Raw genomic sequence first — 23,395 nt, forward strand, 5'->3', positions numbered from 1 at the left:
GAAACACAGAACCCAAAACAGGCTCCAGGCTGAGCTGTCAGCACAGAGCCCGACGTGGGGCTCAAACTCACAAACCGCTAGATCATGACCTGAGCCAAAGTTGGACGCTTAACCAACTGAGCCACCCAGGCACCCCCGAAAGTTTTTTAATAGGGATACCTGGCTGGCTCAGTTGGTGGTATGTGTGACTCTTGATATTGGGGTTATGTTTGAACCCCATGGTGGGTGCAGAAATTGCTTAAAACAAAATCCTTAAAAAATAGCCCAAGGCCACTTCAATCTCATAGATTTCATCAGTCTATTACATACATTAAAATAATCTAATTTTATCTCCACTGTTTGAGGGAGAAAACAAAGCTCACGCTCCTATCCTTTTTTTTTTTTTTTTTAACGTTTATTTATTTTTGAGACAGGGAGAGACACAGAATCCGAAACAGGCTCCAGGCTCCGAGCTGTCAGCACAGAGCCCGACGCGGGGCTTGAACTCACGGACCGCGAGATCATGACCTGAGCCGAAGTCGGATGCCCAACTGACTGAGCCACCCAGGCGCCCCACTCCTATCCTTTTTTATAAAAGTTGCCTGAAACATAATCCACCTCTTTGCTAAAACACTTTCACCTAACATTAGAGTATGTTCCCTATTAGAATGTGGGCTTCTTGAAGACATAAACCATATTATCTTTCCTTCACCACGGTGCTTGGTATTGAATACTGTCAATATCAACAACTTGGCTGACAGAAAGGGAAGCAGGAGGAAGAGGAAGAGGAAGCACCTGGGTAGCTCAGTTGGTTAAGTGTCTAACTTCAGCTCAGCTCATGATCTGATAGTTCATGAGTTTGACCCCCAGTCAGACTCTGTGCTGACAGCTCAGAGCCTGGAGCCTGCTTCAGATTCTGTGTTTCCCTCTCTCTCTGCCCCTCCCCAGCTTGTACTCTGTCTCTCTCTCTCAAGAAATAAACCTTAAAAAAAATTTTAAAGACTGAGGAAGAGACAGAATTATACAATCAGGTATAGCAAATATGTTAGGAAAGGGACTGGTTCCCAAATCAATCCAGTTATAGTTTCCCATTCTACCACAATAAAAGAGACAGTCTCATTTTCAAAGAAATTAACTTTTATTTGAAAGGAGACTACTTTTCCTCACACTTATCTTCTAAGGACTCTATACTATACAATAATAGCCTGCTTAACCATTGTCCCAATACCAAAATTTCTAACAGCAAAGTATACAATTGCTCTAAGTAATAAATAAGAGTTGTCCTTCACTGATTAAGGGAATACTTAAACTTCAATAAATTCAACACAAAAATCACACTTTAAATTTTAACAGATGTATTTTAAATACAACATGTTTTGTAGGAGTCCACAAGCTTTTCATCTCTTAAAAAAAAAAGAAAAAAAAAGGACAATTTTTAGGGTTCAAAAATTTCATTCTTCAAAAGAAATGACCAAGTGTTTTCTTTTATAGCTTCAAACTTTCTACACTATTTGACTGCTCCATGCCACCCCAGACAAACTTGACATGACTGAACTACTTTATGTGTTACTATCTTTCCCAAAAGTTGTTAAAAAAGGAGTTTTAAATGCAGGTCTCTAGTACAATGTCTAATACAATATCTAACACAAAAGAAGCTTTAAAAAGATCATTTCTTTCCTCATTTGATTAGCCAGGAGTTAATTTTCTGTAAAAGCAAAGCAAAGGAAAAAAAAAAAAAAACATTTACAAAGTGTAACACTGGGGATTCCTTTTTTACTTAAGATGTTTAACTACTCAAAATGACAACAATTACATCTTTAAGAGTATACTAAAAGGGGTGGAAACAGCAATACAACTGACAAAGTGTAGATGGTAAATAAACCAAAGATTTTTTTTTTTTCAAAGGTTCTTTTTAAAGGAGTAAGAAGGATTAGAAGCTTGGGGAAATCCAGAATTAAACAAAACAGAAACCAAACCAAAACCAAAATCAAAAACAAAAACAAAAAACGAAACACACCAAACTAAACCAAAAAAAAAAAAAAAAAAAAAAAAAAAGAGAGAGAGAGAAAGATGTCCTCATCTGCAACCATTCTGTTTATCAATAGCGTCCTGAAAGAGAGCAAAAAATAAAAGTCAAAATGACAATTATAGTTTGACTTGCCTAGTATTCGTCAAACTATGAACAATCTCCATATATGCTGATTTTCTAAAATAAACCATTGATTACGAATGGTTCTTAATGCCACAAAGTAAAAGTGTACATACGTGGACTGTAGGAACGAGATCTTGATCGTGATCTGTATCGACTATAGTAAGGAGAAGGTGATCTTCTTCTGTAGGAAATAAAAGATTACTTTGCATACCACACAATCACTGAGGCAGATGAAAATAACCATTACATTCTCTGTGTGCCAATTAATACTAGAACAGCAAGCATATGACACAACAAAATATTGGCAAATACAGATTACTGACCTCTGTTCTCAATCTTGAGAAAATAATTTCCCCCTTCCTCAAGAAACCATCATATAAAATCTATTTTTTTAAAGTTACTTAATTTTGAGAGAAAAAAAGCACAAGTGGGGGAGGGGCAGTGACAGAGGGGGAGAGAATCCCAAGCAGGCTCTGCAAAAGTGCAGAGCCTGAATTTATAAACTGAGATCGTGACCTGAGGTGAAGTCAGTTGCTTAACCAACTGAGCCACCTAGGCATGTCCCTGTAAAATCTATTTTAAATATTTTATTAATGTATATGAAACAAAAATTAAAAGTACTAAATACTATTATAATCTAATTTAGAATGAAAATTACAAATTAAAACATTACCTGTACCGGTAATCATAGTCTTCATATCTGTCATACCCACGATCATATCCTCTATCATAGTAAGAATCCCGACGCCTGCCACCTCCTCCACCTCCACCACCACCTCCGCCACCACCACCGCCACTACTACAGAAAAATATAAAAATTTTACATCAATGTGATTTTCCAGTATCATTTAATACCAACTGGTGCTTAAATAAAACGGAGGAAGGAGGGAAGACAATGTAGAAAGAAAGATTATCCCTTTTCGCGTTGGTTACCTCTACATCTCACTTTGCTGACTCCCATGGTATTATTCTGCTTTGGCTTCCTATTCATTACATAAATAACCAGGAATGATTTCCCAAAACTCTCCAAATTATAAACTGCTCTTTTATACTACTCAAACCAGCAGGACCTTTTCTTTTCAACAAGGTGAAATGAAGCACTGTGCTAGGAAACAGTACCAAAATGCTTAAGATGTGAGTCCTTAAGACTAATTCAGATGCAATTAATAAACATCATGAATTAAAAAAGGTTAACCAACCCGGAACAGCAAAAAGAATTAACTACCTTACACTGAGGCGCATCACTACAACAATTTTGAGATCTGGTTTATAAGACTTTGGCAGTGAATTTAAACTCTAAGCACTTTCTCCTGTACTTTTCCCAACTCCTAATCAGAGGTACATTATTTTCACTTTAGTTTTCTGTAGGCTCTCCTTGCCAAACCCTACATTTTCCTCAGCAAGGCTTCAAAATAACTGAAAGTAATTCCTTCTTTCATTCTTAGCAATACTGTCTTTGGTTGTATTATATTAAAAAAAAACATATATAAAAGCCTCTTTATTTTCTGCAATGTGAAAACTGACTTAAAAAAAAAATATGTATCACTATCCAATAACCCTTCCCTATTCACAAGGCTTCCAAAGTCATGTAAGAATAGAAAGAGAATGCTTAAAAGCATACACTATTTTTCTCATCTTTAATAATTTTTCTATTTGTATTAGCATCAAGCAAAGAGTCAGGAACAACTGTGATGGCTTTAATTTGTCCCCCTCCTCAAACAGATATTAGAATATGTACAAATTAAGCTTTCCATTCTAATTATAGGAAAAAATCATTTTATCTGCTAATTAATAAAAAAATTTGCATGCATTTCTGGTGAATTTCTGGCTCTTACAGTTTAGCTTAGAAAACATGTTATCTTACTGAGTTGGTCTGCCCATGTAGATGCCAGGTGTAGGTGTGTGCGCTCTCTTGGTAATAGAATAATCCACACGAATTCTTCGACCATCCAGCTCCATTCCATTTGCTCTTTCCATTGCCTTTAACAGAGAACAGGCAACAGAAAGTCATGCATATTTTACTAAGAAGAAACTACTAAAACTGCCAACAAATTTAACACATTTTCCATTTGAAGTTAAAAAAAATTAAAATTCTCTAAACACTTCTTTCCTAAACAATAAGGACCAGGATTTTATATTATTAATCCTTGCTCTATGCATGTCAATAGTATTGAGTTTTCTAATGTACACACAGACACTTAAGCATCCCTCTGCTGAAACACTGGGGGCAGCTACAGAGAAAAAAACCACACAAGTTGGGAAGCCTGCATAACTCTCGAGGCTGCAGTTACTAGTTTCAGTCTAGGCAACTCAAAGCAGAAACTGCCATTCAGCTCACCTAAAACTATTTCTTAGGTAACACACCGCCACCTAGTGAACTCCAAATATAAAAGAACTTTTAAACCGGCCAACAAATGCTCCTGTCTTTATACCTGTGCTCACATTCCCTAACATTCTGCCCTTTGGCACGAATACCAATAAATGTGACAATAATTCAAGTACATTACAAAGTTCTTTGGAACCAATTTCATTTTATCTTATAAAGGAAATAAACCAGGCGGAGTGGTTGTGGGAAGAATCAAGAGCTAGGACAAATAAGTTTCGTATTAAAAAAAATCTTAATTGTGGTATTGTTTTATACTTCACAACCTTCACTTCAGGTCAGATATCCTAGTATTTTTATTAAAAAAAAAAAATGTTTATTAATTTTTTTTTTTTTTTTGAGAGAGACAGAGCACACACAAGAGGCAGAGAGGAGAGAGAATCCCAAGCAAGCTCCATGCTCAGTACGGAGCCCCCGAGACACTGGGATGAACCAGGAGATCACCAACTGAGCAGATTATCAAAGAGCAGGCTGCTTAACCAAGTGAGCCACTCAGGCACCTCCTCCAGCTACTTTTTAAGCTTATAACTTTATCCCTTGAGACCAGAAATAAATCACAAGTATGTAACCAAAAAAGGTAATATTTGACAGATTAAAACATTTAGAGAATGCTAATTAGAACGTCTATTACATAAATGATTTACAACCTGGAGGATTATTTTGTTAGAATTATCTGGGGTTTTTCAACCTTTGCACTTTGGGACTGCTAATTCTATGTTGTGGGTGGCTAGCTTGTGCACTATAATTGTAAGATGTTTAGTATCATTTTTGGCCTCTATCCACTAGATGCCACTAGCATCTATTATTTTTGAAAAATATGCGAACTTTTATTATGACTGTTTATGTCGCAAATACTGTTGATACATAGAGCAACAACCCATATCCAACTACTATCACATGTAAAATAGTAATTGGATAACTACTATAGGTAAAATAGTACCAACGTGAGGCTCAAACTCACGACCCTGAGATCAAGAGTCACATGCTCTACCAACTGAACTAGCCAGGTACCTGACATTTATTAAGGTTCGATAAGAACAAAAAAAGTTTTGATAAAAACTCAACAATGGGCTTCAAATTCCTTAAAATGGAATTTTCTAACCCGATCGCTATGAACTCTAGTATAGAGAAAGTAAGCCTACTGCTCCCTTTATATTCCACTATCAAATACATTAGAATAGCACAACTTCCGGGGTGCCTGGGTGACTAAGCTGGTTAAGCATCCGACCATTGGTTTCGGCTCAGGTCATGATCTCATGGTTTTGTGAATTCAAGCCCAACATCAGACTCTGTACTGGCAGCGCAAAGCCTGCTTGGGATTCTCTCTCTCCCTGTCCCCAACTTACACTGTGTCTGTCTCTCTCAAAATAAATTTAAAAAATAATTAAAAAAGCAATTTCTTAAAAAAAAATAGCACAATTTCAAATCATTGATATTGATTATGATCACTATTAGGAAAATGAAGAATGGCAATAAAAACAAGAAATGAAAAAAGAGGGGCGCCTGGGTGGCGCAGTCGGTTAAGCGTCCGACTTCAGCCAGGTCACGAACTCGCGGTCCGTGAGTTCGAGCCCCGCGTCGGGCTCTGGGCTGATGGCTCGGAGCCTGGAGCCTGTTTCTGATTCTGTGTCTCCCTCTCTCTCTGCCCCTCCCCCATTCATGCTCTGTCTCTCTCTGTCCCAAAAATCAATAAAAAACGTTGAAAAAAAGAAAAAAAAAATTAAAAAAAAAAAAAAAAAGAAATGAAAAAAGACCAGTTTTTTCTAGGTATATTTTAATTATAGAACAAAAATAGATGAGTATGAATGGAAACACACTCTATACATGGGGAGCTCATGTGACACAAAATTAAACAGATTAACCTAAATATTATATAGTTTCTCTTTAACTTTTAAAAAAAGATTTTATTTTTAAGTAATCTCTACACCCAGCATGGGGCTTGAATTCACAACCCCCAGATCAAGAGTTGCACGCTCCACCAACTGAGCTTGCCAGACAACTGAAAATACCATAGAATTTCTAGAAAGTTAGTTTAATCACCTTCTTGGGAGTATGAATAAGACTTAGTCAAAGAAGAATATTCATATGCTTTATTTTTTCTATTAACTCAAACACATACATCTCACTTTCCAAACTGTAACACTGAGAGGAAGAGTTTGAATAGACTCAGGTCAGGGAATGAAAGAGAACATGTTATGGAACTGGGAGACTATCAGTCAACTTTTAACAATAACCTGACATTATAATTATGTACCTCAAAAATGTCAAATTGACAGATAATTATAAAATTACCTCCTTTGAGTCATCTATTCTTTCAAAATAAACAAAAGCAAATCCTCGTGATCGTCCAGTTCGCTGATCATAAACCACATTGACACCACTCAATGGTCCGTATCGAGAAAATACTTCACGAAGATCTCTCTCTGTTGTGTACAAACTGAGGCCAAACACTCCAAGGCAAGTGTTGGGATCTGGATTTGCCTGTTGAATATTTAAGATGTGATTTAATTTCAAGCTCCAAACTGAAGTAAAAATTAAGCCACACAGAAATACTTTGAACACCTCATCTAATACACAAAGACTATACACTACTTCAAGTTACTTGGAAAGAAGAATTTAAGAGGAAAAAACCCAGATGAGTAATATTTTACAGTTTACATACAGTACACTCACCCCTTCTTTGGAGTATACATCCAGTTGTATCCTAAATAAAAACATCCCTACTTTCTATTTCTAGTCCTGCAATTTTCAGAATGTATCCAAAGAATCCATCCTAGTTTAAATTTAAAGCCTTATTCGTGGCTTATTCAAATGTTATATACCTTACAGATTTGTACTTAATATGACTTCATCTTTAAGTGCTTTCCTCCATTTTCATTAAGGATATTCTTCCAATTTTCCCACAATCCTAACTTGAAAAATGTACTTACACATTTCAAAGCATCATTAAATAACAGCAGATTCCGTTACAGTTAAATGATTCAGTATCACATAGAGGGAAAACACAGCACCAAAGTTAAGCACGGGAAGTTTGAGGCAAGCAGCCTGGTTGAAACCTGGACTCTGCCAGTTAGCCAAAATCCAAACATCAATGTCACATATCCAAGGCTCAACTTGCTTATCTATTACATGCATTGAAAACCTCTGCACAGTGCTGAATGTTAGCTATTATTATTACTACATGTATTTCCCTGCCAGCTTCCCTCAGCCTCCACCAAAAGTTTTTAATCTCAATTATTTTCAGCTCAGTTTTTCATTTTAATTCGTAGAACATATATTTTCTTCACAAATTTCAACTTTTCACTCAAAAGTCAAGAAAATAAAATATATAAAAAATATATTTTTTTTAATATTTAATTTATCTTGAGAGACAGAGAATCCCAAGCAGGCCCTGCAGTTGGGGCTGAAACCCATGAACCATAAGATCACATTTTGAGCTGAAAACAAGAGTTGGACATTTAACTGACTGAACCACCCAGGTACCCCAAGAAAATAAAATATATTTAAATGAATATAAATAATATTCATATGCTTAAGGATGTTTCTGGAATATCACTTTATTTATTTTTTATTTCCTAAGTAATCTCTACACACAATGAGGGGCTCGAACTCATAACCTGAAGATCAAGAGTCGCATGCTCCACCGACTAAACCAGCCAGGTGCCCCCTGGACCGTTTAAAATAACGGTCTAGGGGTGCCTGGGTGGCTCAGTTAGTTAAGTGTCCAACTTTGGCTCAGGTCATGATCTCACTGTTCGTGAGTTCAAGTCCTGCATCAGGCTCTGTGCTGACAGCTCAGAGCCTGAGCCTGCTTTGGATTCTGTGTCTCCCTCTCTCTCTGTCTTTCCTGCGCTCATACTATCTCTCTCAAAAAAATGAATGAATGTTAAAAAAAACAAAAACAAAAACAAAAACCAAAAAAATCCAAAAAGACGGTCTAGTCTCATGAAAGCAAGATATTATGCTATAACTAAACACCTAAGACAAAATAAGTTTTCATTAATTTTTTAAAACTACATACCCTGCTGCCTGTATGTCTTCTCCGGTTAGACATTGGAGAGTGACTTCGGCTTCTACGACGCCGGTATTCAGGTGTATATGACCTACTTCGAGATCGTCTCCTATGAGAGTGAGAATGGGATCTGGATCGAGTGTAACGTCTATGAGAATGCCTCCTTGACCTCGACCTGTGAGAGAAATAAATTTAAGTGAAAATACTGAAGCAAATGGGTAATGCCAAGGATTTATACATGTACCCCAGCTCCTTTTTACTTTCTGAGGCAAGTATATTCTTCTTGTTCTCTTAATCATACAATCATCTTGTTCTCAGTCTATCCCTTCTACATTCACTCTTTTCACACTATACCTTACAAGCATATTACACCTCTATCTTCTTTTAAAAGAAAAACACAAAACAAGCACTAAGGAAATCCTGCAATATTCTGAGACATGGATGAACCCTGAGGACATTATGCTAAGGCAAACAAGCCAGCCACCAAAAGACAAATACTGTGATTCCACTTATATAAGGTTCTTAGAGTAGTCAAAACCATATAGCTAGCAAGTAAAATGATGGCTGCCAAGGGCTGGGAGAGGGGGAAAACAAGGGGCCACTGTTCAATGGGTACAGAGTTTGTTTTACAGAATGAAGAGTTCTGGGACAGATGGTAGTGATGGTTGCACAATGTGAATGTATTTAATACCACTACTCAATAGCACACTTAAACATGGTTAAGACTGTCAATTAAAAAAAAAATTTTTTTTTTTAAATGTTTACTTATTTTTGAGAGACAGAATGTGAGTGAGGGAGGGGCAGGCAGAGAGAGAGAGGGGGAGAGACAGGGAGGGGGAGAGAGAGGGAGAGGGAGGAAGGGACAGAGGGGGAGGGAGGAAGGGACAGAAGAAGAGGGAGAGGGAGACAGACAGACATAGAATCTGAAGCAGGCTCCAGGCTCCAAGTTGTTAGCACAGAGCCCGATGCGGGGCTCGAACCCATGAACTGTGAGATCATGACCTGAGCCAAAGCTGGAAGCTCAACTGACTTGAGCCACCCAGGTGCCCCAAGACTGTAAATTTTGTTGTGTGTATCTTACCATAACAAAGACCAATCACCAACTGTCATTATCACCACAGTAAAATCCTTTGATTCTTACCATCTTCTCAATATAGTTCTACATTCCCTTCACTGTTAAGTGTCATTTCCTTTCCAATCTTTCTTTAGCCCACTGCAATCCAGCATCTCCTAAATTAATCCAACAACCTAAATGCCCGTGTAATAGTCTTCATGTCTAACAGTCTTCATTTCTTCAAGTTTACTACAGCATCTCACTTGTCTTTCCCCTGCTGATTCCCTAGTTCTTCTCCTTTCTCTATTTCCAGCCACTCTGCTATTTATTTACTATTCACATGATCCATCTTTGATAAACACACAGACCAGGAGCGAGCGATCACAGTCCTTTTTTTTTTTTTTAACGTTTATTTATTTTTTGAGACAGAGAGAGACAGAGCATGAACGGGGGAGGGGCAGAGAGAGACGGAGACACAGAATCAGGAGCAGGCTCCAGGCTCTGAGCCATCAGCCCAGAGCCCGACACGGGGCTCGAACTCACGGACCGTGAGATTGTGACCTGAGCTGAAGTCGGACGCTTAACCAACTGAGCCATCCAGGCACCCCATGGAGCGATCACAGTCTTACAAAATAATTTGTTTAAGGCATTCAATAAATGTTATACATGCTAAGGGCCAGAGTGTCTAAAAAGAGAGCACATGCGTGAAGAGAATTAAACTAACAAGGGAAGATTATTCAAAACAAAGAAGGCTAACAATGAAGCTGGGAGACATATTTTACTAGGTAGACAGGGGAAAAGTATTCTAGGAACAGCAAAAGCAAAAGCAAAAGTTCCTTGGCAAGACCTGGAGATGTAGTTCCTAGCACATTTAAGATATAGAGATTTCCCATTTTCCTTAACACTAATTTACAGCCTCACTGTAAAAGATAAACAAACATTAATAAGAAATCCTGTCACTTAAAATATCAATTGTTGGGGCGCCTGGGTGGCTCAGTTGGCTTAGTGTCTGACTTCGGCTCAGGTCATGATCTCACAGTTCATGGGTTCGAGCCCCGCATCAGGCTCTGTGTTGACAGCTTAGAGCCTGGACCATGCTTTGGATTCTGTGTCTCCCTCTCTCTCTCTGCTCCTCCCCTATTCACACTCTCTCAAAAATAAATAAACATTAAAAAAAATGAAAAATGTTTATTTTTTGCGGGGCGGGAAGGGGCAGAGACAGCGAGGGTGACAGAGAATTCAAAGCAGGCTCTGTGCTGACAGCAGAGAGCCTGATGTATGGGTAGAACCAATGAACCTTGAGATATGACCTGAGCCTAAGTCAGACACTTAAGACAACTGAACCACCCAGGTGCCCTTCAACTGTTATTTTTAAACAGTAATGATAAATGACATAAATTAAAAACCCTTCAGGAGTGCCTAAGCTTTTCTCTGAATCAGATAGTGGTAAGTATTACGAAAAAAAATTAAGAGTAAGGCAATAAGGTGTGTATGTTCTTTAACGTTCTCAGGTGGCACACAGAGAATGAATTAAGTGATTGAATATCTGAGGGAAGAGAATTCTAGGCCGAGAACAACAAGTGTGAAGGTCCTAAAATGAAAACATGCTCATTTCCATTTGCACACCCAAATTCTACACAGTGCTATTCTGCACATGATTTAATTAGAGTGGTTAGTGAATCAAGTTGGATCGTGGATATGACAGAAAAGATAGCTGTGGACTCAAGAAAAGTATAGCCTTTTAATGGATTTTTTTTTGTCTCATGCTCCCTTGCAAACAAACTCTACACAAAGAAATTATGTCTCCAATTAAGAAATTATAGGGGCGCCTGGGTGGCTCAGTTAATTAAGCATCACTATCTGACTCTCAGTTTTGGCTCAGGTCATGACCTCATGGTTCTGTGAGTTTGAGCCCCACATGCAGCCTGCACTGACAGTGCAGAGCCTACTTGGGATTCTCTCTCTGCCATTCCCCGACTCATGTTATCTCCATCTCTATCAAAATAAACAAACTTAAAAAAAAAAAAAAAAGAAAAAAAAATTACATCGACAAGAGTTCCAACCTGGACCTACTGAGTCACAATCTTCAGGTAAAGGATGTAGCTGGAATATGAATCTTGAAACAGCTTCTCAAATCATTGTGATAGCCAGTACAACATAGACACATCAACCTTCTCCGCTCTAAATTACATGCCAAGTATCCAATGGAGAAATTTACCTTTTGGTTGTACAAATACTGAAATAAAAAACCAATCCTCAGATGCCAAATGCATTTAAATCAATCAATACATATTGAATCTATATTAACAGCCAGCATCTGATAGGTTAACTGGGCTAAGAGATGACTCTGCCTTATCTAAATCTTTATCTAGAACACTCATTAAAAAAAAAATCTTTTATTTATTTATTTTGGGAGAGCATACATGCATGAGAGTAGGGAAGGGGGTAGGGAGAGAGAGAATCCCAAGCAGGCTCCACACTCAGTGCAGAGCCCAATAGGAGCTAGATTCCAAGACCATGAGATCATGAGCTGAAACGAGATCAAGAGACTGACACTTAACTGACTGAGCCACCCAGGCACCCCTAGAACATTCATTTCTAAACTCCACAGTTTGAGAAAAACTACTTCATGTTTTGGATGAAATTTCTTTGGTCTTTGGTCTAATCTTTATACAAAATGCAGCAAAAACAAGGAATTTAGTAAAAAACCACTTTGCTCTGAAAAATCCAAGGAAAGCATTTTAAGTACTATTTTAAGCACACTTACCTGGATTTTGATCTTGATCGAGAATGGGATTCAGAGTGTTTGGAAACCCTTGATGGACTACGAGATCCTGACCTGCTCTCCGATTTTACACGAGCAGGAGTTCCCGTTGGAGATTTTGACTGAGAGCGAGACTCCTAACAAAGAAGACAGTATTACAAATGGCACTGGTCACGTAGATGCCTAACACCTAACATTTAAAGTACCGTAATTATTTATATTGATTGCTCCTGAAAAACAAATGGTTAGGCAACACCCTCCAGAAAAAATTTCAGCTCATTAATAACCCATTGTTAATACTGCTAACTGTCCTCAATAATTCCCTACTTGAACCAGATCACCAATTCTCTATTAACTAAGTAATCATGCAAATTCATCTACAACTTGATCATACAGACACTGGAACATAAACCATACATTTACTTAACCTAGGACCCATTCATTCTTCCAGATTCTTTTAATTCTACTTCACTCTTGCTTTCTACTTCTCTTCATTCTTCATTGAGTTTTTCATTTTTCATACTTCGTGTATTCTTCCCCAATTCAAACAATTCAAAATAGCCTTAAAAAAAAATATTCAAGTGCTTCTATCTGACCAATCTTCTGTTCAATTTTTTCCCCCATTCAATTTTAATTTTCTGATCTTTAATACTTTTCATTAGCCTTCTTTTATCTTGATTTATCTTCCACATTCTTGGAAAAAACTCTTCAATTTCTTCACGAACATTAACCTTAATGGAAAAAGAACATTTAGTATATTTAAGCACGTGGGGATTATAAAACTCTGCTGGAGTTCAGAATGTTATCTACCAAATGGAAAAGCCAGCAGGTAAAGTGCAAATAACTAGTTTATTAAAAAACAATTTTATAATCTTTAAAATTTTTCAAAAGTCTAGTTTCTAACAATTAAAGAAAATTTACTGAATTTCTCTAAATGTTTTTTACCATATTCTTCACCCTCCTCCCCTTTCATGTTTCATCCTATTTCCTAAAATGTGAACAATTTTAATATAAATAATTAATCCAAGCATAAATCTAACATTAACTGTAATCCCCCCCACGTATGTATTAAGTATTTACTAATTTATAACTTGAAGTCTTAGTTATCTTAAAATGAGCTTTCACTAAGCCATGCTAAGATACCAAGATACAGTTAAAGCAAAGCATTCTGGGCTGAAATTTGCACACATCTACCTAAACTCAATTATTAGAGAACACATGCTGATGTTCAAAGTAAAAAAAAAAAAAAAAAAAAAAAAAAAATTAGTGAAATTACTAACATCTTTTCCCAATTATGTTTGACCACTATCTTTGCACACTCCAACTTAACCAGAAACATATGTTCTGAAATAAAGCACAAAGATAAACTTACGGGGAAAAGAGGACATGAAATTCTTAAAATGCCCCCTTTGGCTTATAAATTACTAATACATGTAATTTTGCAACTGTGCCATTTTAATATTCTGTATTATCATGAAGTATCATAATGTACAAAAAATTATACAATTAGTATCATGGTCTTTATTTTTTGATCCCACCAATTTTATTAGTTTTCCATGTTTTATGCAGTTACACATACATATATTCCCTTCGGTAACTATATCCTATATCAGAAAACTGACTGGCTTCTGAAAAAGTTGGATATAAATCAAAACTTTCCAAATCAAATGATTTAAAACTGAATAAGAGACTGTTTCTTAATCTGACAGATATATGATTACGACCAAAGTAGGATGGGACAGTCCGGTTTCTCTGTCCATTTACGCCTTGATTATCATTGTAAATAATTACCCCAACCTCACACGCATTTTCATTTATGCCATAAGACTATCATGCAACTTCCTTAAAACTTTCTCTTTGAGTTTAATGTCCAAAGATTTACTTATCAAGAACTGTACAGATGTTGCCAGGCCTATTTATTTTTTCAGATGCAAACAAAACTGAAACATATAGCTACCTTTTCCTTCAATATCAACCTTTCCCATTTAGCTACCTGTAAGTCTTTCACCACATCTCTCTAAATTCTCTATAGTCTCTAAATTCCTGGACAGATGACTGGAGCAGGGACAGCAATTTAGGCTTTTTCATTCACTGAAAACTGTAAAAGCAGCATATTCTGTACTTCAAAAAAAAAAAAAAAAAAGTATGGCCAATTTGCTTGTAATTGAAGCATTACACAGGCTGGTTCATTAAGGTGAAAAGAGTATCTTCCCCTCTCTGCTTTCCCTTCTATAACACAGATCCTGTGTTATTCATTTATGCTGTTGAACAGCAGTAGATGAAACACTATATGACCACAGTTCATGTTTACATACATATCAGAATACTCTGTGACACCGTAAAATGTTTAATTTTACAACTGTATAAATCAGTCTTATATTAAAATTTAAGTTTTTTCTTAAATGCTTATGTGAAGCTTTCTAGTACATGGTAAAAATATTATGGTCCAAATATGTGTATGTTTGATTTTCAAGTCTTCCCTCAGAAATAAATATAACTGAAAATTATCCAATAGTGCTGAAAATTGCCATTTCTTAGAAATTAATGTAAACAAGCTAACTTAGTAACATCTTAAAATTTAAAGTTTCAATCTCAGTTCTGGCACAGAACTTACTGGAAAAAACTAAACTTTCCTTTTGGTTTGTTAAAACATTAAGACATGACAGAGTATTTTTTCAAAAGACATTAGGCTATTTTAAAAGAAGTCTTGCTGGGGCACCTGGGTGGCTCAGTTGGTTGGGTGGCCAACTGTGGCCCAGGTCATGATCTCCCAGCTCATGAGTTCCAGCCCCTCTTCGGGCTCTGTGTTGACAGCTCAGAGCCTGGAGCCTGGTTCTGTGTCTCCCTCTCTCTCTACCCCTCCCCTATTTGCATTCTGTCCATTTGTCTCTCTCAAAAATAAATAAACATTAAAAAAAATAAAAGAAGTCTTGCTTTTTAATTATCTAAGGTTTCACAAACACCTAATACCTCTTTTGTTGCTTATCCTTCAGTTTTTCTATCATGAAAACTTAAATCTGCATAAATTTCTTCATGGAATCATTCAAGGTTAAGAAACAGTCCTCTTACCTCCCTTGTTAACAACTGGTTACAAAGTTGTCACTATCATTTTAACCTCTGAAAACAATTTAGATACAATCTAAAAAGGTAAAATTAGTAACTGTCAGTGAACTTAACTTGAAGAATAAACTACTAATTCTTCAGAATTTTTACTGTAATACAAAAAAAAGGCCCCTCATTCTAAGAACTGATATAGTTAACAGTCTTCACAAAGAAAAATGGTCATATCAATTAATATTTGCCATTTTTAAGTAACTTATTTGTCAAAAGCTGGTACGAAGTACCATTTTCACTAAATTGTGCATTAGAAACCAACCTACAACCTTTGTGGACAAATGCTAGATTATCCTTTTCTACCTTTGAGACTTATCTTTATTACAAAATCATAACTTCAACTTTTCCCCCGGAGAAATACATAAAACGTAAATAAAATACTGAGAAGGGCTGTTATCTGTCCTGTTTCACTTGATTACACTGAATCGGCTCTTAAAGCTGCCCAGTCAAGAAATTCTGCAAATTCTTCAGTAACCTGCATTCGGATCCAACAACCATTAAAATAAAAAAAATGGACAGAATGACTCAACCAAGTCATATCCAAATTTTTATAAGCAATCTTAAACAGGCTTCCAGTCTACCTTACCTACTATAAACCAGAAGCCAGGCAGAAAGTTCTCATAGTACAACCTGCTTAAACGGTGTCGGTTCTTTCAACTATTCTTTATTATCAAGGTACCTCTGGTGGCAGCTGAAGGACACAGCCAAAAATAAAAACGAGAGAGCTAACCACAATACTAGGAATGTACCACGGTATATCCAATTCAAGCAATCTGTGTTAAAATACAGCAGCATTTTACACACCGTACATAACTACAACAACCATGTACTATTCTTTTAATCAAGAAAAAAAGGTTATTAAACATATGCACACATTGTTGCAGAACATGAACAATTCCTAAGGTAAGCAATAATTGCAGTCTTTTAATACAGCTAGTATCATAATAGATGGAAGAAAAAAATTTCAACATATATGTTTAGTACTTGAAAGCCCATTAAAATGAACACATCACAATATAAATGCTAAGCTGTAACCCATTCTAATATTATGGCAATGCAAATTCCATACCAATAGTGCCAAGTTTATACAAATTCAAGTTTCTATGATAATAGTATAAACTTTAAAAAACAAGCTCTCTCAAAATATATTTTCCCACTACTTTATGAAATTGGAAATCTATGTCCATAAAAGTACACTAGTGCATTTAGGCAAATTTTATGTCCCAAAGCGGGGGGTGGGGGGTGGGGGGGGGTGGTGTACTTAAAATACTCAAATAGCTTATAATATTTATTGTACTAAGAACTTCATTCTTTAGGGCTTATTGGAAACCTGTGTTTATCCAATTCTTTAATTTCAGTCTACATAAACAGCTGTTCTGCCTCCTTCCTCTTGAGTATGATAGGCTGCTTCTCTTAGACTCTTAAGCTTATAAAAGAAATACTTTCACTGTCTTAACCCATAACTGCTATCAGAGTAATTCCTTAAAAAGAAAACACTTGTGTGCTGCATTCTAAGTGAGGTTAAAGTGGTCTTTCCATCTGCAAAGGCTCACAGATATACTAACACTTTGTCTTTACATTCTCTACAGTTTGGAATAATTTTGGAGATGCTTAAAGAAATTTAGAATTGTTACTTATGCATAAATAATGAAATATAAACTAGTCACAACCATGAAATCACCTGAAATATTTATAGCCTTTTCTACAAATTTTAAGTGTGGTCAATAAACTGGCTAGCTATGACCAATTTTAACATGAAAAAAATTTAGTTATATTAAAAGCCAATAAATAATAGCTAAAAAATTTTACTAAGAACCTGCTATAGAATTTCTTAGGTTCTCATCTTCTAATATCATGGGAATATTTATGAATCTTGAGTAAACTACAGGGCCTTAGTTTAAAAAAAATAACTTTTCTTCTACCTCAGATTGGTCAGGCCTAGTCACTCATAATTCAAAATTTCATTTTGGTGAAAATCATGAGACAATAAGGATTATATACAACTATATATTGGCAATAATCTAGAGGAGGGAGGGGAAACCACATTTCCTTCATTATTCCCCTCTTAACTTTTTTTTTTTTTTTAAACAGTGTTTCCAGATTCTTTTCCCCATCTGATCATTAACACTTCCTCACCTGCACTTCTGTCCTGCTAAATCTGGTAGGACAGGTGAACAAATAACAATCAGTATTAACTAATTTAGCATGTGACTATATACCTTTTACAAAGGTCCCAGGGTTAGTTATTTGATGCCTGAGCACCCAATGATAGTATCAAAGAGTAGGTTTTTACACTGTCAGGAAGGTTCTAAGAAACTATTGATTATCCTTGGCCATTTCACACTTGTTACACTACACAGACCATAGGTAAATAAATTCTGTAAATCCGTAAACAAAGCTCATTCCTAAATATTTAAATCCCTTCACATTCTTTCAGATCTCAAGATTTTTTATTCTCATTTTTGGAATGGCACGAATCATTAAGCATCTGTGACAAATCTGCACTGGGGGTACAATTAGTTACATTGCTCCCTTTAGAAATCCTACCTTCTACCTATATTGAGCAGCGAAAGAATCTCAAATATTAAAATTTGAGCATTAAAAATGTTTCCTTAAGTTTAGCAATTCCTTGCTTAAAAATCCACAGAGGGAATAAAAAAAGCATTAAAACTGGATGAAAGCACTTAACTTTAATAAATAAATTAAACGTAAAACAAGACCGTCAAGTTTAATACTGTCACTACTATGGGAAAGAAAGTCTTACCCTTTTGTAACAAGTTGATGTGATGATATATATGAAATTAAATTGCTTAAGAAACTGAACTAAGTATTTTTAAAAGCTAAACGCTGACATTCTTATCTGTAAAATAGAGATTCTTTTTTATTCCTATTTTTTTAAAAGGAAGGGAGAGCGCAAACCTCCCTTGTACTCCCACATTTATTAAAGTTTCATCAATAGAAAAATTTTAAGCCCAGTTTTATTTTATTTTTAAAAAGAAGCCAGTCACCAAGATGGGTTTTGAATAGCTCAATCATCACCCCAATTATTACAAATCAGGATTCAGAGAAGAAAAAAGCTTCCGATATTTCTGCTATTCTTTAACAAAATATCTTAACGCACACACATTTTAATTCCAAACTGGTACAGACGAATTTTTATTTTGCTCTTTGCTTCTGTCATCCAGTCAAACCATATCATGTGTTAAGAGGAACACTAGGAGTCACTTAAAAATATTCTAGCTACTCAAGAAGCTCTAACAAACTCTGAAAAGGAGACAAGTAGCATTTTTCCTCTTCAACTGTGGAATTATAAGATAGACCCTACATGAAAATCTTTAACCTCTATTAAAAACCATGGGCCAATGAATGAGAAAAAAATGGACTTAACGTTATTCTAAGTTACGTTAAAAAAAAATTAGGGGTAGAGGGTGAATAAGTAAAATGAAAATTTCCATTCCCCATAATTTCTATGAAGAAGTCTAAACATTTTTTGGAGACCTAAATCCTAACTTTAATCGAAGCTGTGGGAAGCAAACAACTCTTTATGAAGATGACATGGAAAGGCACAGCTCAAGTACCAGCCTCACTCTCAGCTCAGAAAGACATTTCCATTTAAAATATTTCTGTAAACTGGGGTGCCTGGGTGGCGCAGTCGGTTAAGCGTCCGACTTCAGCCAGGTCACGATCTCGCGGTCCGTGAGTTTGAGCCCCGAGTCAGGCTCTGGGCTGATGGCTCGGAGCCTGGAGCCTGCTTCCGATTCTGTCTCCCTCTCTCTCTGCCCCTCCCCTGTTCATGCTCTGTCTCTCTCTGTCCCAAAAATAAATAAAAAACGTTGAAAAAAAATTTTTAAAAAATAAAATATTTCTGTAAACTTAATATACATGTCCCAAGCAAATTGTTTTAAGGAACCTACTACTTATTTTAAAGTAAAAATGTCTCATTCTTTACGGACCAGAGTCTTTACAATTTCCTTCCTTAAATACCTCGTGTGCCTTGCTGCTCTTCTTGTACCACCAGTCCCTCTGTTCTTTGCTAAATTTCCTTTCATTATGCCACTCCCAGAATTAAGAATCCATACATGCCTTCTTATAGCATATTGGATTAAGTCCAAATCCCTAAATCTAGAATTCAAAACCCTCTATTATCTAACTGCATATCTAGTCAAATCTATCATCTATTACTGCACCAGCAACCTCCTCATTGTCATCTATTCCTTAACTGTAAGATCCAGTGTTAGGTAAAGCTTTCCCTTTCCCCTACCTCACAAAATCACCCAGCTTCATTTTCTGAATTCCTTATTACTTCTATCGCAGGGAACGTGATTATATACTTTTACCCAGATTTGAGCTGACAGTCACCTCAAATTAGAATCCAAGTTCTATTTCCCTCAAGAACACCTGACCTTTACTTAAAAGGCAGCGGATGCTTGACAGTTTTACCTTAGGCAGAAGGGAATTTTGATTGGGTTAACTATTAGGGTTACTTATAACAAAATTCAGCCAGTTATATTTTCTTTCCCCACGTTCTTTTATTCCAGTCCTCTACAATGGAAGAAACATTAATCTACAGTGGAAAATTAAGCTCCTGTAAACTGTTTCTCACAAACTCTATTAATGTCTGAGATGCTCAAGTACACGTGCTCCTTTTTAAAAAGTAAATCAAAATATATACAGCATAATGTATGCAATGAGCAATGGACTGGGACCTGTAAATCTCAGATTCCTGGCATGGTCTTCTAGGCCTGCTTTACTTTCTAAAATGGCTAAGAATACTCTAGCCCTCACAAAAGTATCGTGAGGAATAAATTAGAAAACATATCAAAAATCGGGGGAGGAGGTGTGGTGTGGTTAAGATTCTGAAATGCTATAAAAAAGTTGCCCTCTAATTCCAAATATCTTTTCAGTAACATGGGGTTAATATGTGCTATTTATTCTAAAGGTAAAGCAAATGAAATCTCAACTGATCCGTCAATGTTTTCTCTACTTCATTTTAGTTACAAAATTTGAAGTATAACTACTTAAAAACCTCAAAAACATCATTTGAAAATCCTTTTTTGAGTGTTTCTAAATGGTCATTACATTTAGATACAAAGATAACATGACAACTATATTGTTTAAAAACTTTTTTAAACTGCTGGCTAGCAGCTAAGAAATCACAACAGTTTAGAAACCAAAAGCACTAGTGAATGTTAAACTGTTGTAAGAAACAATTTTAAAAAAGAAAAAAGTACACCCTCAGAAAAGCTTCTGGCATTCTTCTAATTCTTTAACCAATAACAAATAAAGACAATTACCCCAACCTACAAAAGAAAAAAAAGATGTAACAGGTAAGGGTGGGCGAACGCATTATTCAATCTACTGAGTTCATTTACACTAACATACACTTGGGTATCACATGTCAAAAAATATTTTCTATGACAGTAAACACTGTAAGGGGCAGGGAGGAGGAAGAACCCGTTTTCTATTAACATAAAATGTTAATACCTACATACATTTTAGCTTAAAATTGGGTGGGGATCTTACATATACTGCCTTCTTAGGTGGGTAAAGTGTCAATTACCCCAAACTTGTTCCATTCCTCAATTTGATGACTAATTAAAAAGTAAGAACTTAAAGGACAACAAGGTCCCAAATAGTAGTCCTCTTCACTTCCCCACAAACCAAATCAAAACAAACATTAACAAAAAATAAATTTCTGTACTAAAGTCAACGGAAGGAAAGATTAATGGGCAGCCAAATTTCTTCCCACAACTACCTAATGTTATCAAAACAATCAGCTTATAATTATCACCACATATTTTTATTAGAAGAGTTTTAAAAAGTTTTGTTGGGACAATCAATACGCCACACTAAAAAATAAGCAGGTTCGACTACTCACTTGTATCTGTGACCCAGATTTCATTTTAAAAATCCAATCTTACAGGCATTAAAAAAGTTTTGTTTCTAACCTATTTAAATCTCTTTCCTCACAAAGAATAAAAGCCTCAATCAACCTTCCGATTTAACTGTCTGCTTCTAAGTACTTTTATTACGAACTTCTAAAAAAGCCAAAATTCATTCCAACCAGCACACACCTTAAAGGCTTTTATGCGTTTCCCCTAGTAACCAGAATACCAACACAACAGCAAGAACATGCTGCCTGGGGATTTTCTTTTCAGGGTTTAACACTAAACCACTTCCACCAATTACCACTGTAAGGTAACTTCGGAAGTAGAACTCAAACACTGATTAACGTTCTAGTGTATTTAGGCTGAGGATAACGTATCTTGGTGATGTTTATATTCATCGACCCCAAATAATGAAAATCCCTGAGGCCCTCTTTGCTGGGGGATGCGGTGAGGAGAGAAATGGGAGAGGGCCTGTAATTTTCAGGTAACGTTTTGAGTAGAGAACAGTATAAACTGACTAGCTATTTTCAAAATACTGAGCCACAAAATTTGTTCAGTTATGTAAGATTTTTTTTTTTTTTTTTACCGTAAAGACCTGTAAAGAAGTGGTTTTTAGATGAAAGATCATAGGAAGGAAAGCATTAGAAGTTGAGATATAAAGAAGAGAGAAAAAAACCCAACATCAAGGAATTAAAAAATCAGGCGTTATAGCATTTCCACATTCATTTTGAAGTGAAAAGAAAGTAGAAGGGACATTAAGGGAAAAGGGCTCCTTGCGTAGTTTTCCCCTCACAGCTCTCGTCTTAAGAACGCTTAAGGGTCGGTGCGGTCGTTGACTAACCACTTCATTAGGCTCGTCCCACCTTCAACCTCAAGGCTTTCGCCTTTATAGACGCAACGCCGCCGGTTCCAACAGAGACGCGGCCGCTCACTGCAATAGAGAGCCAAGGAGACACAGGCCCCAGCTAGTCCCACGCCAGCTTCTCCCCGCCCGGACAACAGCCCCGCGCAGTTTCGACCCCGAGACCCTCTACGATGCTCGGGGTCGCCAGAAATGCCACCGCAGGAAGCACCTACCACTATCCGGCCGGAGGGGAACTCCCTGCCGTCTCCTCCCGCCCCACCGCGACGGGGACCCACTCCTCGGAACAGAGATAAGGAAGCCTCAGGGGTGGGGAGAAGGGAGCGCGCCACTGCGGGGGGAAATCGGACCTAGGAGTCCAGGTATCAGTCAGTCTCCAAAAAAAGGGGGAGAGGGGGTTATCCGTGGTGTTTGGGGAAAGAGTGGAACCCAGAAGCCATCTTGGTATGTGAGGAAACAACCGTGATGGCTCCAGAGGCTGCTCCCCGCGGGACCCCGCAGGACTCCCCGCAACCCCGCCCGACCGCGCTCGTCCCCGTGAAACCCCGAGCATCGGGCCGCCGCCGAAGACGGCTCCCGCGGCTTTGTACTCACTCTGCCCTCGAAGTTGTTCTCCTCTACATCACTCATGTCGGCCAGACGCTCCCCAAAACTAAATGAGAGACAAGTCTCGGCTTGAGGGCCGATGGCCTAATCAACCGCTGACTGGACCGTGGGGAGGAGGAAAGAGTCGGCAACAACGGCCGCTCCACTCCACTCCCACTCGGTCGCAGGCTCCGGCAAAATGGCGCCGGCCCCGCCAGAAACCTTCTGGCCTCCTAGTGCGCGACGTAAGGGGGCGGGACGTCTCTGTGACGGCATGGCCCCGCCTCCCGCGAGGCTTTGTGGCGGTCCCGGCCTAGCGGGTGGGGGAATGGCGTGTATGCTGAGCCTTGGCGCGTTGGAATCGAATCCTCGGCTGAGTGGTCTCAAAACTTAGGACCCCTTTTTAACGTCAGTTGTTTTGAAGATTTTCAGTCGCCAGATGAGCTTTTATTGATCTTGGCCCCTTTAAATATTTTCAAAATGGATTCTGATGGTACAGAAAAAAACTGGGAGCGTATACAGTATTTAATTAATACGGTTTTATGTTGGGGTATTTTCAGCACTTCTGTTATTTTTCTTCAACCTTTTGCCCTTTGTAATGT

At 37.3% G+C, this 23,395-nt stretch overlaps 1 protein-coding gene and 1 long non-coding RNA gene across 3 annotated transcripts; both read right to left on the reverse strand.

Moving 5' to 3' along the window:
• Positions 1–1,095: 1,095 nt before the first annotated feature.
• Positions 1,096–23,010, reverse strand: TRA2A (transformer 2 alpha homolog). The gene is made up of 8 exons (XM_019443603.2): positions 22,803–23,010; positions 12,348–12,481; positions 8,536–8,701; positions 6,807–6,995; positions 3,996–4,111; positions 2,805–2,930; positions 2,245–2,312; positions 1,096–2,088 (listed from the first exon to the last, which is right to left on the reverse strand). The coding sequence occupies exons 1-8, from the start codon at positions 22,836–22,838 to the stop codon at positions 2,078–2,080; spliced, it is 846 nt and encodes a 281-aa protein (XP_019299148.1). The 5' UTR covers positions 22,839–23,010; the 3' UTR covers positions 1,096–2,077.
• On the reverse strand, positions 12,740–22,181 carry LOC128775495 (uncharacterized). Of its 2 annotated transcripts, none has more exons than XR_008420193.1 (2): positions 20,692–22,181; positions 12,740–13,075 (listed from the first exon to the last, which is right to left on the reverse strand). It is a non-coding gene; the product is annotated as an uncharacterized LOC128775495 (long non-coding RNA). The 2 variants fall into 2 exon arrangements; XR_008420192.1 differs by lacking the exon at positions 20,692–22,181 and adding an exon at positions 13,625–16,700.
• Positions 23,011–23,395: the final 385 nt, after the last annotated feature.

The sequence above is a fragment of the Panthera pardus genome, unplaced genomic scaffold, assembly GCF_024362965.1.
Source record: "Panthera pardus isolate Hobbes unplaced genomic scaffold, ASM2436296v1 HiC_scaffold_8, whole genome shotgun sequence".
In the NCBI taxonomy this organism is placed as follows: domain Eukaryota; kingdom Metazoa; phylum Chordata; class Mammalia; order Carnivora; family Felidae; genus Panthera; species Panthera pardus.